Below are 16,997 nucleotides of genomic sequence, written 5' to 3'. Positions count from 1 at the left end.
TGATTGCTAATCAAGCAAAAAGATCTGAGTTTTAATCCTCAGCAACCACATAAAAGCTGGGTATGGCTTCATGAACTTAAAACCCAGCATCCATCGCAGAGTAAAGACAAGCAAATCCTGAGCGTCTGCTGACTCCTTGGCTCAGCTGAGACTGAGCTTCAGGTTTAGTGAGAGATTCTGGTTTCTGTGTGTGTGTGTGTGTGTGTGTGTGTGTGTGTGTGTGTGTGTGTGTGTGTGTGTGTGTGTGTGTGTGTGTGTGTGTGTGTGTGTGTGTGTGTGTGTGTGTGTGTGTGTTTGTTTCTTTTAAAAAAGAACAATAGAGGACATCCATATCATCCTCTAGCCTTCACATTCATGTTCCTGAGTATAAGCACCTGTATGCTCACATGTGTGCAGCACACACAAGAAGGTAGAAAATATGAAAATCCCACACAAATTCACCAAGTCCCAGGCGCTAAACATATGCTGGGCATTTCTTGCTTTGGTCAGATCATCTCTTATTCTGTCTGGGCTCCAAAAGGCTTGGGTAGCTCCATCCTTTGAGTTCTGCTACCTGTACACATATAGTTGTTCTCTTGGGCCAGCTCTACTCCTTGTCTGCAGCTTTTCTCAGCAGATGACATGGCTCTGGCATTTCCAACTTCCTGGAATGTACAATTTAGGCTTCCCCTTCATATCTTCAGGCAGTGTCCTCTTGGCATATACTCTAACTGCCACACATTGTCTGGCCTATGCAAGTCACCATGGTACAAGTTTTATACTTCCCCACCCTCTTTAATCTTGCAACTTTCATGTGGATCACACACTGTCAGGTTTTACATTCCCCTGGGATGAAGCTTGGTCCCCTTGGACCACAGTTCAACTGCTTTTGTGTCTGACTGGGGAAAACAGTTTCTTAAGTAGAGAACTCCTTTAGCTGTATATCCCCTTAAATTCTTTTCACATTAACTTACACTGACAGAGCCTTTGATAGATGGATACCTTTCTTCTTGTCCCAGTTTAGAGCAATGTCTCTCTTTAATGGTGCTAGTAATAGCTAGTTACAGCTGGTATTAAACCTGCCTTGTCTATAACTTTACATTTACTCACTGCATTCTTTACTAAATTGCATGTTTTTTTTATAATGTTTTGCTTCATTTTTTCCTTTTTTTTTTAAATGTAAACTTGGATGAAAGCAGAAAGCAATAGCCACGACACAACCTGAATGCTCTTCTGTCATGACATCTCTTCTACCAAACAAAGTATTCCATTACTTTTTAATTCAGCCTGGCTCAGGTTCTCAGAATGCAACCTCACCCTTTACTAGACCCTAAGACACATGGCTTCTAGCCTGCTCCCTGATAGCATCCTTGCTCTCTTCTGAAACCTTATGATCTGGGCCTCTATGTCAACATTTTCCTCAGTATTCTGGTCTTCCAGATTCCTATCAGAACGGCCCATTTTACTATGCTTATTGAATTCTAATGCTTTTCTAACCCAGTACACATTCTTTCTATAAGCCAGTTACAAAGGCCTGTGAACCTCATAGTCAAGTTTATCAGAGCAACAACCCCATTTCTTGGTACCAGTTTTCTGAATTAGTTTCCTGGTGCTCTGATAGAATACCTGACTCACCGTTTGAGGGTACAGTGCATCATGGTGTAGTTCCCATATGTAAATGTAACACATAAATATGAAGAACTTGCAAGTCATGGATTCTCTGGTATGTCCAGTTCTCCAGTCTGTCCTCATGAAATTGTTCCTTTCTTTGACTTTCCCCCCATTTTATACTTTATGGCTCTCAACAGCATCAACTCTTTGATTCATTTGTTTAGTCTGGTAATAGATTTCATATAGTTGCAGCTTGTTTTATTTTTATATAAACACAAAAACATAGTACAAAGACTTAGACTCATTTGCAGTTCTCCTGGCGCTATCCAAGCTTGAAGGTGTGTTGTAAGTGCTGTGTTTATTAGTTCTCTCTGCTGGCTTTTACACCATCTTGTACATTCTTAAGACTTCTGCTTACTCTGTGCCACTATTTTTCTGCAGCCATAGTCAGTCCTGAACTAGAGTCAGGTTGGATGGTGCTTGTATTGGTCAGGATTCTCTAGAGTCACAGAACTAATCGAATGTCTCTCTATATTGGTATAACTTAGAGTCTATAGTCCAACTAGCCCAACAATGGCTGTGAATGGGAAGTCCAAGAATCTATTAGTTGCTCAGTCCCACAAGGCTAGGCATTTCAGCTGGTCTTATGTATAAGCTGGAATCCTGAAGAAGTAGGTTCCAGCAGATGTGCTGGCAAGTAAGTACAATCAGGTGAAGAATGAACCCGTCCTTTTTCCATTGTCCTTATTTAGGCCTCCAGCAGAAGGTATGGCCCAGGTTAAAGGTGTGTACCACCATGCCTGGATTTGGAACTTGTTCTGTCCCAGGCTAGCCTTGAATTTAGAGATATGCTTGCCCCTGTCTCCTGGGATTAAAGGTGTGTACTACCTTGTCTGAGCCTAAATTTTTCACGGCCACTGTACCTCAAGATCTGAATCAAAAGCATGTGTTATGCCTGTATTTTCCAGTCTCAAGGTCTGGACCACAGGTGCTCCCTCCATTCTGGATTGTAGTTCATTCCAGTTGTAGTCAAGTTAACAACCAAGAATAGCCATCACAGTGCTCATAGACTACAAAAACAAAACAAAAACTAGCAGGTTTTAAAGATTAATCATGTTGGAGCAGGCTTGATTCTCATTGTCTGTGAGCAAGTTCTCACATTCTTTGTACCTAGTTTTTAACCATTGCAGCGCTCTCACATAAAGTGCTCATTGGTTTTGCTGTAGCTGCTGATGTGTTTGCTGCTGTTTTCCTGGTTGCATTTTCTGCTTTTATGGGGAGTTTTAGAGTCAAGCCATGCCGCCACTCTTTGATAGCTTCCTAGAACCAGTAGTTGCTTGTTTTACTTTTTATTAATTATGTAAGTAAAGTCTTTTAAAATTGTATTACCTGATTTTTGTTTCACATATTATGGGAAACTATTTCTAAGATAAAAATTTAGTAGAAAGGATGTGCACTCTTATTTATTTATTTATTGGTTTTTTTGAGACAGGGTTTCTCTGTGTAGGCTTGGCCATCCTGGAACTCACTCTGTAGACCAGGCTGGCCTTGAACTCAGAAATCCGCCTGTCTCTGCCTCCCAAGTGCTGGGATTAAAGGTGTGTACCACCACTGCCCTGTGCAAATGTTTTTTTTATAATAAAGTTTATAAAATAAGTAAATATGTACATAAATATAAGCCCATTTATCTTCAAAAATATATAAAGGAGAAACAGTTTATTCTTTGGATAGTGTCTTAGGGTTTCCACTACTGTGAAGAGACACCATGACCAAGAGAGGCAACTCTTATAAAGGCAAACATTTAATTGGGGCTGGCTTACAATTTCAGTGGTTCTATCCATTATCATCATGGTGAGAAGCACAGTGTCATGCAGGTAGACATGCAGGAGTCAAGAGTTATACATCTTATCCTAAGGTAGCCAGGAATAGACTTGTCTTCTTCGGCAGGCAACCAGGAGGAGGGTCTAGGTCATATTTGAGCATATAAATGAGACCTCAAGGCCCCGCCTCCACAGTTACACACTTCCTCTAACAAGGCTACACCTCCTAGTAGTGCCACTTCCCATGGGCCAAGCATTATCAAACCACCACAGAAGCATTATGTATATATTTATGGTAAAATGTTTATTTAGTTCCTCATGGAAGCCTACTCATATAAAATTTCAAAGTCCATTTATAAGAGGTGCTGGTTTAAGTATTAAAATTCTATTTTGTGTTTGTGACTCTTCAAGACAATTAAATAGAAAAAATAGCACCTTTTATGATTAAATTTTTTATTTTTTATGAGATATTAAATGCTTATGGTAATATCTTTCAATATTTTAATGATTTTTCTATGACATTTATTTTGTTCTGCACTTTTAAATTAGTCTTATCTATATCAGATAAAGATCACTTTATATTTTATTGAAATTTATCTTGTCTCAATACTAATAATGGAACATATCTTTTCAATACTTGACACATCTTATGATCCTGTCTCAGAAAAGTTGGTTGTTATAATTACCCATTATTTGTTTTCTTTAAAAAAGCTTTATTGAGGTATAATCCAGATCAAATGCAATTTCATTCAGAGTATACAGTTCATACCCTTAGTGTATTTTACATCCATCATTATAATTTCACTTGGTATACTTTTTAAAATTATTAATTATTTACATCCCAAATGTCACCCCTCCTCTCAGTCCCCCCCCCCAGAGTTCTTTCCTCCTCCTTCACCTCTGAGAATCCCATTCCCAACCCCCTCATCCCCTCCTCCCTGAGGCATCAAGTCTATAGGATTAAGCCCATCCTCTCCCACTAAGGCCAGACAAGTCAGTTCTCTGCTACATATGTGCCAGGGGCCATGGACCAGCCCGTGGATGCTCTTTGGTTGGTGGCTTCATCTCTGGGAGCTCCCAGGGGTCCTGGTTCGTTGACATTGTTGGTCTTCCTATGGGGTTGTTATCCTCTTCAGTTCTTTTAATCCTTTCCCCAACTCTTCCATAGGGGTCCCCGACTTAAGTCTAATGGTTGGCTCTAAGTATCTGCATCTGTCTTAGTCAACTGCTGGTAGAGCGTCTCAGAGGACAGCCATGTTAGACTTCTGTCTGTAGTAAGTACAACATGGCATCAGGAATAGTATCAGGAATTGGTGCCCACCCATGGGATGGATCCTAAGTTGGGTCGTTCACTAGTTGGCCATTTGTTCAATCTCTGCCCCATTTTTGTCCCTGCATTTCTTTTAGGCAGGAGCAATTTGGGGTGGAAAGTTGTTGGTGGGTTGGTGTCCTCATCTCTCCACTGAGGGTAATGGTCCTGTCTGTCTACTTCAAGTTCCATTTCCCTACTGTTGGGCATTTTGGCTAAGGTCACTCACATTGAGTCCTGGGAGCCTCCCCCATCCCAGATCTCTGGGACTTTCTAGAGGTTCTCCCATGCCTCTACCCCCAGCAGCTGCGTATATCTACCCATTCTCCCATAACCTCATTATGTAGCCCATCTTCATTCTCCTCTAGTTTTACTTTTTCCGGATTCCAAGTAACCACTTGTCAGAAAACAGAAGTATGCTAAATGTAGTTATAGATCCAGTTAGCTTTAACTTGCAATTCATTAACCCCCATTCTATAAAATGCATGAGCATGTCCACTGAACATTAGTGGAACAGTGGGGTTTGTAAAATTGGAACAGACAACAATACTGAAAAAAACTGAGAGTTAACATCAGGTTACATTTTTTTGTTTGTTTGTTTCTTCTCTCTCTCTCTCTCTCTCTCTCTCTCTCTCTCTCTCTCTCTCTCTCTCTCTCTCTCTCTCTCTNTGTGTGTGTGTGTGTGTGTGTGTGTGTGTGTGTGTGTGTGTGTGTGTCGGAGAAGGAAGGGAGAGAGAGGAAAGAGGAAGGAAAGAAGGAGAGGGTAGAGGAGATACAAAAGAATTGGTATTTCATGGAGGCCCAAAGAGTGTGATAGATCCCTTGGAGCTGGAGTTATTTGATATGGGTGCTGGAAAATGAACTTGGGTCCTCTGGAAGGGCATCAAGTACTGTTAACCCCTGAACCATTTCTTCACCTCCAGGTTACTCTTCTGTAAACATTAAAGCAGAATAGATTTGCTTATTATGCTGACAGAGATAGGTTGAAATCTGTTTTCACAAACAGATTTGTGACTGTTCATCTGTTTGGGCATTTATTTACTTCAAGTTTCAATTGATTATGTGACATTGTATAAGGAGGGTGGGGGTGGGGAGGGGAAGGTAGATGTCGGGTGTCTTCCTCTATTACTTCAACTTATTTAACCTGGAGCTCATCAATTCATCTAGAGCCAGTGAGGCCCGAAGCTCCACCTGTATTCCCTTCTCCCACCCCAGCACTAGTGATAGATGCACATGCCTTCACCCCTGACTTTTTAATGTGAGTGATGAGAATCTAAACTCAAAATTCTTGTGCTTTGTAGCAAGCAACTTCCTATGGTCTATCTCTCTAGCCAGGATGATGTGGGATTTAATAGGGGTGACTCCACTTTAGTCTGTTCTTTTGGGGTCCAGTAAAGGAACTCAGTTCAAAACAATAGCCTCCTATAATGATTCTGCTTTTTGTCTATACATTTACTTATTCTAAAAATTTAATGTGAGTGGAATTAATGTGTTCATTTGTGACTGGCTTTTTTGACTCAGCAAGCTTTTATATTTCACCCATATTGCAGAATGTTCTAGTAAATACTTCATTGTGTTGTCAAAGAATACTCCACTGGAGAAGAATTGCTAAGATATACTTCATATTTTAACTTTTTAGGCAACTGACAAATTATTCTCCAAAGTGACTGTACCATTTTACATTTTAATAGTAGTGCATGAAACCCCAATTTCTCTGTAACCCTTAAAAGGTTCTTTTTAAAGATTATAGACAGTCTAGTGAATGGGCTTGAAGTGGGTTTGGGTTTGTATTAGTTTCATGGTTAATAACAAGTGCAACCATGTGCATGTAGTGCCCATGGAAGTCAGAGAAGACTTGATCCTTTGTAATTGGAGTTATAGTTTTAAGTGTCTGTGTGAGTGTTGGGAACCAAACCCAGGTCTTCTGCAAGAACAGTAAATGGTCTTAATTTCTGATCCATCTCTCCAGCCTGTCTCCTTCTGCCTATTTTAAAATTGTGTTATTTTACGCTTTTTTTTGTTATATTATAACTTTTTCTTCCTCGTAAATACTTGGCTTCTATCAAATAAGTTTGAAAATATTTTTTTCATTCTGAGAAATGTTTCATTTATATGATGGTACCCTTTGAAATATAAAAATAATTTACTCTTTTGGGGGTTTTGTTTGTTTTATCTCTGTGCTGGGACCTATCTCAGGACCTGTACCAGTTAGACAAGTGCTCTGACACTAAGTTAGAGGCCAGCTTTTTGTGGGTCTAATTTTATAAGTCTACACTTTGTATCATAATAAAGAACAATTTAGTCTAGGGCAAGACTTAATTTTGTAGGTCCCCCCCCCCCCCCCGCCATATCTCACATTTAACAATGTGACTGTTTTGACTTAATTTTTTGTTATACATTGTGTTATTTTAAAAACATTTTGAAGTCACTATGAAAAATGTAGAATGATTTCAGGAAGAATTTCTCAGAGCTCTGCTCTGATCAGTAGTATTGCCTAGAGTCTGAGTCTCCAGCTGGTACAGTTTCTCGGCTTGCTGGGGAAGCCTGAGGCAGTTCAGTCCCTGAGCAGATGAGGGCAGTAGCGCTTTAGTAAATGAGAATTCTTACTATTCTAAAAAAAAAAAAAGCATTTTAAAGTTATAGATTTTCTTAATGTGTTTAACCTGTCTTCTTTTTAGTGATAGGTTATTAGGCACTAAGTTTAAAGTCTTTTTAAAGATTCTTTAATATTTAAATTTAGGGACTTTCTTTACCCTCATAAATTATTCAGGATTCTCAGTTTATGGTTCCAGTTCATAAGATGTGAATATGATCTGGGGATCAGTGTCTCCAAACTTAGGACATAATTTTCTCAAATTTCCATGGTACATTTTTCCATTTTTCTTTTATTATTGCTACCTGTGCTCTTTAAGTAGTGGTAAAGTAATAAAGTAACACCTAATATGCTAGTAAATGCTAAATCTATTTCTTTGCTTAATCTAGAGACAAACTGGCAGGTTTCAGTCTCATTATGAGGGTGGATAAATAATATAGAAGTTGGATGCATGGATAATACCCTTTCTTTTCTTCAATATAAGAATTTTTATGTCATCTCAGAATTAGACCTGGCGTCCTTTATAGAACTGAATATTAAGCATGGATTAAGTGTTTCTTTTATTCTGTTAATGGTTGTTTTCAACATAAGGAAAAACAGTCTGGAGAAATGTCTCAATGGTTAAGAGCACTACTGTCTGTTTTTCTAGAGGGCCCTGTTGATTTCCCAATACCCACAACTATCTATAACTATACTTCCAGATGATCTGATGCTCTCTTGGCACCAGACATGCATGTGGTACACAGACAGATATACAAGCAAAACATTCATACACATTTTTAAAGGAAAGAAGTAATAAATATTGAACATCTGTTTTGTTTACCACTCTGATAATAAGTACTTTATGTATATTGTCTTCTAATTTTAAAACTAGTTCTTCCTGAAAAGTAAGTAATGCTGTTTTTTTTTCCCCTACAGTTTCCTGAGAGGGAAACATATTAGGAAAGTTAAAAATTTAACTAGGCTCATTTAGGTGGTGAAGTCAACATGTGTGGTCATATTCGATGGCAATATCCTCCATATTACATTTTACAGAAATGATATACTTATATGCATCACTGTGCAAATTGTTTTGGTTTTAAATCCAACAGTATTTTAAAAATCTCCTTGATTACTACTGTATAGAGATAATTTGGCCAGTTGTTTTACCTCATGAGTATATGTTTCAGTTTATTTAAGTTGGCTACTGAAAACCTACTGCCTAGGAAACCTCTAGCTTGAGCCTTTCTTGGCTTTTCCACTAGAGGGCATAACAAGTGTTTCTGTTTGTTATTGCTGTTAAAATATAATGTGTTTGCTTCTCGTTATAATTATCAGGAAGGAAATATTTATTGTATATAATTGGTATAGTACCCTTCCTGTTCTGTTTTTTTCTGCAGGTTATTCATTTTTGGATCCTATGACAGAGAAACAAATGTTCATTGCACACTTGAGCTGAGCAGTGGTGTTTGGGAAGAAAAACAAAGGAGTTCTATTAAGACGGTAACATGCATAGTTTTACATTTATGTAAGATGTATTCTATAAGTGTGCCTTTATTTCTGTATTTCTAGGTATATTGTTGGTCATAAGTAAGCAGTTACTATCTTTTTTGCTAAGCAGCATCAGTAATAAAATAGATCACCTGGAACTGGTAATGAACAGACTGCATAAGAAGCAGTCTGTTCTGCTTTCTTTTCAAAATGTCAATGTTGTTTCAGTTAAGGAATCAAAGGTTATAATTTGTGCATTTGTGCAGGTGCACATGTGTGAGCCCACATGTAAAAGCCAGGGCTCTGTGTAATTCCTTAGACAACATCTACCTTTGTTTCTTTCAAATGGTCTCTTACTGGCCTGGAGCTCACTAAGTAGGTTAGATTGACTGGCCGGCCAGCCCAGAAACCCACCTGTCTTTTCTCCTTTCTAGCACTACCATGCTTGAAAACCAAACCAAAACAAACAAAACCAAAATAAAACAAAAAGATGGATTCTAGAAAGTCTAACTTAGATTCCTCATGCTGAAAAGGCAAACACTTGACTGACTGAGCAATCACCTCAGCCCCTCCTGAGTGCTTACTCACTCAGCAGGATTTTATCAAGAGTTACTTATGCTGGGCACAGATTCTGATGCTGGAGAAACAGTTCAAGACAGAAGGATTCTGTTGCTGTGGGACTAGTCAGCTAGAAGTGTGGTCCGGTAGAAGACTGGGGTGAAGAAGCAGCAGCTGCCAGTAACCCTGAAAAGTGAGGATGGCTGTCCCTTGAGCTTGACAGCTACTACTCTGAAGAAAGCAAAATGAAAGTTATAAAAAGGATGCTCTTAGATCTTACTGCCTATTCAGTGCATCCTTCAATTTAAAAATGGGTAGCAAAGATTTTCTTGGAAGAAATGGAATAATTTTGACCTGAGTGGGAAATAGAAATGAAGTTAAACTGATAGAGGAGGATAGGCTGATGCACAGAGCTTGGTTATGAGAGACAAGAGTTGTTAAAGGCTGTGAATGTGGGGAGAGGTTTAAGAATTCCTCCGTATGTCTCTCAGTATGAGGTGCCGTCTTGAGACAGGGAATCCCATTGAACCTTGAGTTCATATTTGACTATGCTAGCAGGCCAGGGACTCTAAGGGACTTGGATCTCTGGGTTCCATCCTGCCCCACCTCCCGCTCCTGGCACTGGGTTTAGAGACTAGCATTGCCATGCCCACCATTTATTTAAGTTGCCTTTTTTTTTTTTTTTTTTTCTTGAGACAGTTTCACTGTGTTACCCTGGCTAGCCTGGAACTTGTTAATATAGACCAGGCTGGTTTGAACTCATAGAGATCTGCCTGCTTCTGCCTCCCAAGTGGCTGGGATTACAGTTGTGTCTCCCACTCCCAGCCAGCATTTGTGTGGATGCTGGAGCCTAAGGTCAAAACCTTATGCTTATGTAGTTATCCAATTAGCTATCTCTCTAGGCCAAGATAGGTAGGCAGATAGCGCTTTCTCTCGCTCTCTCGCGCGCTCTCTGTCTCTCTGCCCCCTCTCCTCTTTCTTTCTTCCTGGTTGTTATTTCTGTACCAACTTTAAGTTTACATTTTCAATCAGTTTGAAGTAGTTTCTCCAGGGAATGAAATAACCAGTTTTAGAGTTTATGCCAAAATATATAATTTAAGAAGAAGATTATTATTTTGTCTGGGTAAATTTTGGCTTCACTTTGAGTTGCTTATAACTTGCCATTGCTGCTGGCCTTTTCAGTTTTCTATATTTTATCTTCAAATATATGAGATTAGACAGATTTAATATTTTATAGCAAAGGTTAGTAAGGCTTTTAATTTTGAATTATTATTTTAGAACCTAGCATATGTCACAGGTAGTTGTCAAGAGAGAATAATTTTACCAGGTGTTAAAAATGTCAACAAAAGTGTCAACAACCAATAAAGTGAAATTTTGTGAATTTAATAATTCTAGGAAGGCAAATTACATTGGCAGAAATGAGTTATGTAATATGAGAAAGTGTGTGTGTGTGTGTGTGTTTGTTTGTGTACATACACGCACGCATGCATGTGCTTGTGGAGGCTAAAGGCCAACCTCTATTATTATTCCAGGGCTAGAAAAACACCTCTTATTATTCCAGAAAACAAAAACAAAAACCTTCTTTTTGTTCAGATGAGATCTCACTGGCCTGGAACTCACTGAGTAGGCTAAACTAACCCACTGGCCAATGAACATTGGGTTCCAGAGATCTTGTCTCTGTCTCCAGCACAGGAGTTACAAAGGGTGTGCCACCATGCTCGGGTGTGGTGGGGTTTTTGTTGTTGTTTTTGTTTTTGTTTTTTAATGTGAGCAGTGGGTGTCAGATTCTCAGATTCCCCCATGTTTTCACAGTCAGCACTTTACCAACTGGAGAATAGAATTGTGAATGGCTTTTATATGGCTAGTTGACAAGAAAACAAACTTATTTGATAGCTTTTTTTTTTTTTTTAAGTTAGTAGAAATAGAGGTAGTAAGGGAGGCACTCTTGAAGTGAGTGTGTGCTAATGAGCTGGGACCCAAATGAGCATATACCCAAAGCACTGGGCCAGCAGTCTGAGGGCCCTTTGTAGGTTACTCACTACTGTCTTCTCTAGCATTTGTCAGTCCTAGGCTGCTTTTATGCCTACTCTGTTTCTTGCATGTAGCCCACATAGGGAAATGTTTCCTGTCATCTGCCACTGACTTCTAATCTTGATGCTGCTTTCTGCAGTTCCTTCTCTTGCCACAACTCTTCCCCCGTGAAGTAGCCATATAAAGATAAAATATTAGTGTTACCAACTGACAAGATGGTGCGGTATGCTTAAGCGATAAGTCCTACTGGATAGGAAACTCAGTCTGTGCCACTGAGAAGAGAAGTCTCATACCACTGGTGATTAACAGTAATAGAAAAGTCTATTGCTGCCAGCTACACAAGTATTAATAAGTTTTTTTGTTTTTTTGTTTTTTTTGCAATTCAGTGGCTGAATGTTCTAGAAGGAAAGAGGAGGCTTTCCTTTAAGGTCTGATTGACAAAAATTATCATGTCCTGTTGCTTGATTAAATCCCTGAGTAATTCCTTACTGCCTCACGGATAAGGACAGGCCCTTTGGTATGGCCAGGAAAGTGACCTGGTAAGCCCGGTCCCTTCATATTCCCTCCCACTCTCAGCTTTAGTCATGCTAGCATTCACTACTACTTACTAGCCTTATTCTGTACTATACATCTCCGGTAATTGTATATCCTTCCCAAATTGTCCTAAAGTTCTTTCTTGAAGACTGGGCATGTGCTAACCCAGCTTGTTTCTCCATGTACATCTATGTTCTCCAGAGTTCTGCTTGTTTGCCCTTGTTCAGATATATTCATGGACTTCTTTCCTGTTCTGTTCCTGGAGAGTTCCCTGTTATTTCAAGTTCTCAGTGTTAGTAGCTTTCCACTGTAGTTGATGGATGTGAAACACTCATGAGAAATGAGAGTGAACTGGAGAAACCAGGAAATTATTCCTCCTGGCAGCTGGTTTATCCTTCTTGGCCCGTTCTTCTCACAGGACAAACCACCATTCCAGTTTCCATCACATATGTCCATCCTTCAGTCTAAGGTTGATAGTGTCCTCTTACTTTTGCTGGTATCTGGGTTTTATCCTGTTTGGAATCCAGTTTTTATCTTACCCACAAGTTACTTCCTTTTGCTCTTGGTTTCAGATATTTAAGAATTTTCACTTGCCATATCAATGTCACCTACCTACCGTAATCACTTCTGGGGACCTTCCCTAACTAACACAGACTCATGTGTTAAGTACTTGTCACAGCTGGATATTAGTTATATTTGTATAATTGTATAACTTGAACCGTAGTGTCTGCAGCAGAATCTTCTGTTCTAGTTAAGTACCTTGATAGGTTTGGTTCTGCCTATTCTGGGAAGACTAATTCTAACTATCTAGACATCAGTCTCCAAGTACCTTACCAATTTTTCTTCTAGACCGCCTTGATTTCCTTTTTCCTTTTAGTCATGCCTTGATTTCCTTTTTCCTTCCCTTGACTATATCCCATCTCTTTTAAGGAAATAAAAATATTTAGGATGAGGAAGTGTGAGAATCTTAGTTTACAATTGTAGTACCCAGTCAATATTTTCTTTCTTGTGGGGCTAAAAACATCAAAAGAATGCCTCATGAGTATAATTCAGCATACCTGAAATAAATGACTTGATGTGATTTAAAAATGAACTATCTTCATTTTGTTTTTAGTTTTTGGACAATTTTAGAAGTCTTGTTGGATAATAGTGGAAAAAAAACTACCTTTCCAGATGTTTCTTCATATTACTGACAGTCCCTACAAATGATTTAAAAGGGCTTTCTGAAAAACTGTAATTTTAAGTAAGAACATTTGACTTTTAAATACATTAGGCCAGATGCCTAGGGCTTGGCATTTTGGTGTGTTTACTTAAGGCCACATGCCTGGCAGGTCAAATTTTGGTATGCCTATTTAACCATTTGCCATTTGCAGTCTTAATCTTATCAAAAGGAAGAGAAAGATTAAAGCAAATAAAGCTTTTTTTTTTTTTTTTTTGAAAATGTCAGTCTTTTATGAAAACTTTGGTTTAGTTCAGCTTGATAACATTTGAGAATACAGTAGGGACTCAATGAAATTTTAACCATATGTAATACTTTATAATTGGTTTCTTAAATAAGGCAAATGCATTTCAGCTCTAATAGTAAATTCTATATAATATTTCCACTCTTAAAAGTTCATCTTAGTTAAAAATAAGGGATGAGATTCTCTGTCTCAGCTTTTTATACTCTGGTATGGTTATGAAATTCTGGGAATGAGTAAGAATTTATGTTAAAATATTATTTATTTTAAATCAAAGTAGTCTAGGACACTAAGAAACAATATGAGGTGTGGTCTGTGCTATGATCCTACTTGTCAAGAGAAAGAGGTCAGCATTTCTGTGTGTATCATGTACTGCTGTTAGTAGCTCTGAACATGTCGGAGTTTCAGAGCAAAAGTATTGTGAGCTTCTGATAAAGGAAAGTGGCATTCTTTAGGGAAAGCTAGAAGATAATGTGTTAAAAATGAGCACAGAGAACATTTCAGGGTGGAAGACATAATGTAAGACCCTACAGAAAGGGTATCTGAGTGTACTGAGTGGCTAGAATGAGCTGTCCAAGTTCACTGAAAGAATGCAGGAAAATGATTCAAAATAAGAATAAAAGCTTTACATAGAATCTGAGAAATGTAGCTATTACTTTCAAGACAGTAGAAACTATGGAGGCTTTTAGAATAAAACTTTTTAAAAATATTTCTTATGTATACAGCATACATATTTCTGCCTGCAGGCCAGAAGAGAACACTAGATCTCATTGTAGATGGCTGTGAGCAACCATTTGATTGCTGGGAATTGAACTCAGGACCTCTTGGAGGAGCAGCAGTGCTCTTAACCTCTGAGCCATCTCTTCAGCCTATAAAACTATTTTAATCAGATTGTGTGTGTGTGTGTGTGTGTGTGTGTGTGTGTGTGTGTGTGTGTGTGCTTTGTTGTTGTTGTTGTTGTTGTTGTTTTTCGAGATAGGGTTTCTCTCTGTAGTCCTGGCTGTTCTGAAACTCACTCTGTAAACCAGGCTAACCTCAAACAGGATCAAAGCTGTACACTACTATAGCCCAGCTCTCTCTTTCAGGAAGATGAAGAGTGGCACTCGAATCTTAGCCAGGCCTTTTTGGCAGTGTGGCCATGTCAGGGTCTAAATCCATCTCATCTATAAGTACTTGATTATTCTGTAAATCAAACTGATACTGCTCACAGTCTGATGAGAGGTGAAGTCTTCTGCATCTATGAATGTCTGACTCAGCACTTGGCATAAAGTAGGTCATCAATAATATGTTTGTTGAATCTCAGTACTAGAGTCAAGAATGTGATCTGGCAAAGGAAAAACTGGACATGGAGGGGAATGAACATCTAAACAAGGTTGGTGATATGGAGATGAAAAATGGAATCAGCATTGCTTTGGATAGCTCTGGGGATAGAAGAGTTTTAGAGAAAGGAAGCCATAAGGGACAGTTTTGAGGAGGTAGAAAAAAGAGCAGATATTCTGGACAACTTAGGTTTGAACTGATAGTGACCAACAAAGGTCTGTCCAGAGATGAGGTTTTCTTTTGATTTGCTGTTTATTTTGTTTCTATGTGTTCAGTCTTATTATTTCAGCTTTCAGTGAACTTTTAAATTGAACCCTTTGTTTGTACTTTATGCCCTCTTTTTTTTTTTAGGTTTCAAATAGGATAGGAGAAATCGTGATTTCATAATATAGTAATAAATATTTAAATTCATTTTGTATATTGGCAGTGCTAGGGATCAAACCCAGGACCTTGCAAATGCTAATAAATAAGCAAGTGTTCTAACAGTGATGTGCATCCCCAGCTCTAGTTTGTTTGTTTGTTTGCTTGATTTTTAAGGGCTGTTGAAGGGGCTTGGAAAATGACTCAGTGGGTAAAGTGCTTGCCACGTAAGCAAGAAAAACTGAGTGTAAAAGCCAACAGTAGTGGTAGAAATCTGTAACCTCAGTAGCAAGTTGTCAGGAGCGGGGTTGACAGACTGACTCCTAGAGCTCACTGGTATCCTGCTCTGAACAAATGGTGAGATCCAGGTTCAGTGAGAGAATCTGTCTCAGAAAGTAAGGTGAAGATGATGAACAACTGAAGACCCCATGTGACCTCTGGCTTGCACAGATACAAAGACATGCAAAAAAGAGCTGCTGAGAGAAAATTAAGGAGCTAATAGTCACAAAACATAAGCATCACTTTAGGTTCTATTTCTTAAGATATTTTACTTCACTGTGAGCCAAGAAAAACTGACTAGCTTTCATCCACACTTTTTCAGAAACTAACCTTTTCAAAGCATAGTAATACCTTCTCATAAAATTGTCCTTCACCAGAGAACTCACTTTCTCAGTCATACACAGATGCTGAGCGCAGAGCTGGCCACAGACAATTCAGGAATGTGTTGAAGGTACTGCTAGACCCTGTGCCACCTCAGTGCCCACATGTACTCAGTCAAAGGTAACAGCACTCACAAGGTACTATTGTGGGTGGCTGCCAAGTGTGAAGTATACTAACCATGTATTAGCCCCATAAGAATAGGCATATCATATGTGTGTGTGTGTGTGTGTGTATGTATGTATGTATGTATGTATGTATGTATGTATGTATGTAAAGAAAATGAGGTACAAAAAGATAAAATAATCACCAATTAGCAGGTATCAGAGGCATTCTACAAACCCAGATTGAGTGACTCACAACTGGTATTCTGTTTTGCTGTTGATATAACAATTTTGCTTCAGGTTATTCTGGATCAAATAGGAATGGCCATGACCAAGAAACATGAGTTCAGGATATTCTGAATATATTCTGTCTTGGAATTAGTTACACAAACTTTTACAGTTACAGAGCAAAATGGGAAAGTCCTAAATTAGCATAGATACCATTTACCTTGGTAGGAAACATCAGACAAATAGACCACAAGTTGGAGGGAAATTTCCTCTGTAGATTTTAGATGTTATAGTATACTTGGCTTTTGGGTTGGTTGAGGCTAGAACTCTACTAAACATAAGCATTCTGAGAAGATTAAAATTGATATAATAGTCAGGAGACTATTAAGCCAAATATAGAAATTAAGACAGTTGGCTAAAAGGGGCTTGTAACATCCATAGATTTTTGGTTACAGATCTGCAACATTTCATCTCCATAGTTAGGTTGGTCAAGCAAGTGCTCTGTGGGATATGTTATATAGACGCAGCATCTTCAGAGAGCATCACTTCACACTGTTATATCATCTCCACTGATGGTATCCAGTGTGCCTGGGCTCAAGTCCACATTCTTCCACTCTAGCTGTGTGGATGCTGAGCACTCCACTTCATCTACTAGAGAAGAAAAAGAAACAGTGATCTGCTTAGATCAAAAGCTGTTGAAATAACTCCATCTGCATAATCGGTAAAAAAAAAAGTTTTCTTTTTAAATTTGATTAAAGCCTTTATTAATGCTTTGATCTGAAACAAATTTAAATCTTATATACCCTATCTAGTGAAATAAAAAGTCAGAAAAGGCCGGGTGTGGTGGCGCACGCCTTTAATCCCAGCACTCGGGAGGCAGGCAGATTTCTGAGTTCGAGGCCAGCCTGGTCTACAGAGTGAGTTCCAGGACAGCCAGGGCTATACAGAGAAACCCTGTCTCGA

General features: G+C 38.7%; 1 protein-coding gene across 1 annotated transcript in view; it reads left to right on the top strand.

The window, feature by feature from the left end:
* Pdzd8 (PDZ domain containing 8) overlaps nucleotides 1-16,997 on the top strand; it is a 54,553-nt gene that overhangs the window by 24,948 nt on the left and 12,608 nt on the right. Inside the window, exon 3 of the mRNA XM_021215726.1 lies at nucleotides 8,692-8,794. Coding sequence (XP_021071385.1) covers nucleotides 8,692-8,794 — 103 coding nt within the window. The remainder of the gene's footprint in view (nucleotides 1-8,691; nucleotides 8,795-16,997) is intronic.

Source organism: Mus pahari, chromosome 1 (genome assembly GCF_900095145.1).
Source record: "Mus pahari chromosome 1, PAHARI_EIJ_v1.1, whole genome shotgun sequence".
NCBI lineage: Eukaryota > Metazoa > Chordata > Mammalia > Rodentia > Muridae > Mus > Mus pahari.
Note: the sequence above shows the minus strand (reverse complement) of the source record. Positions and strands in the feature narration are given on the sequence as shown.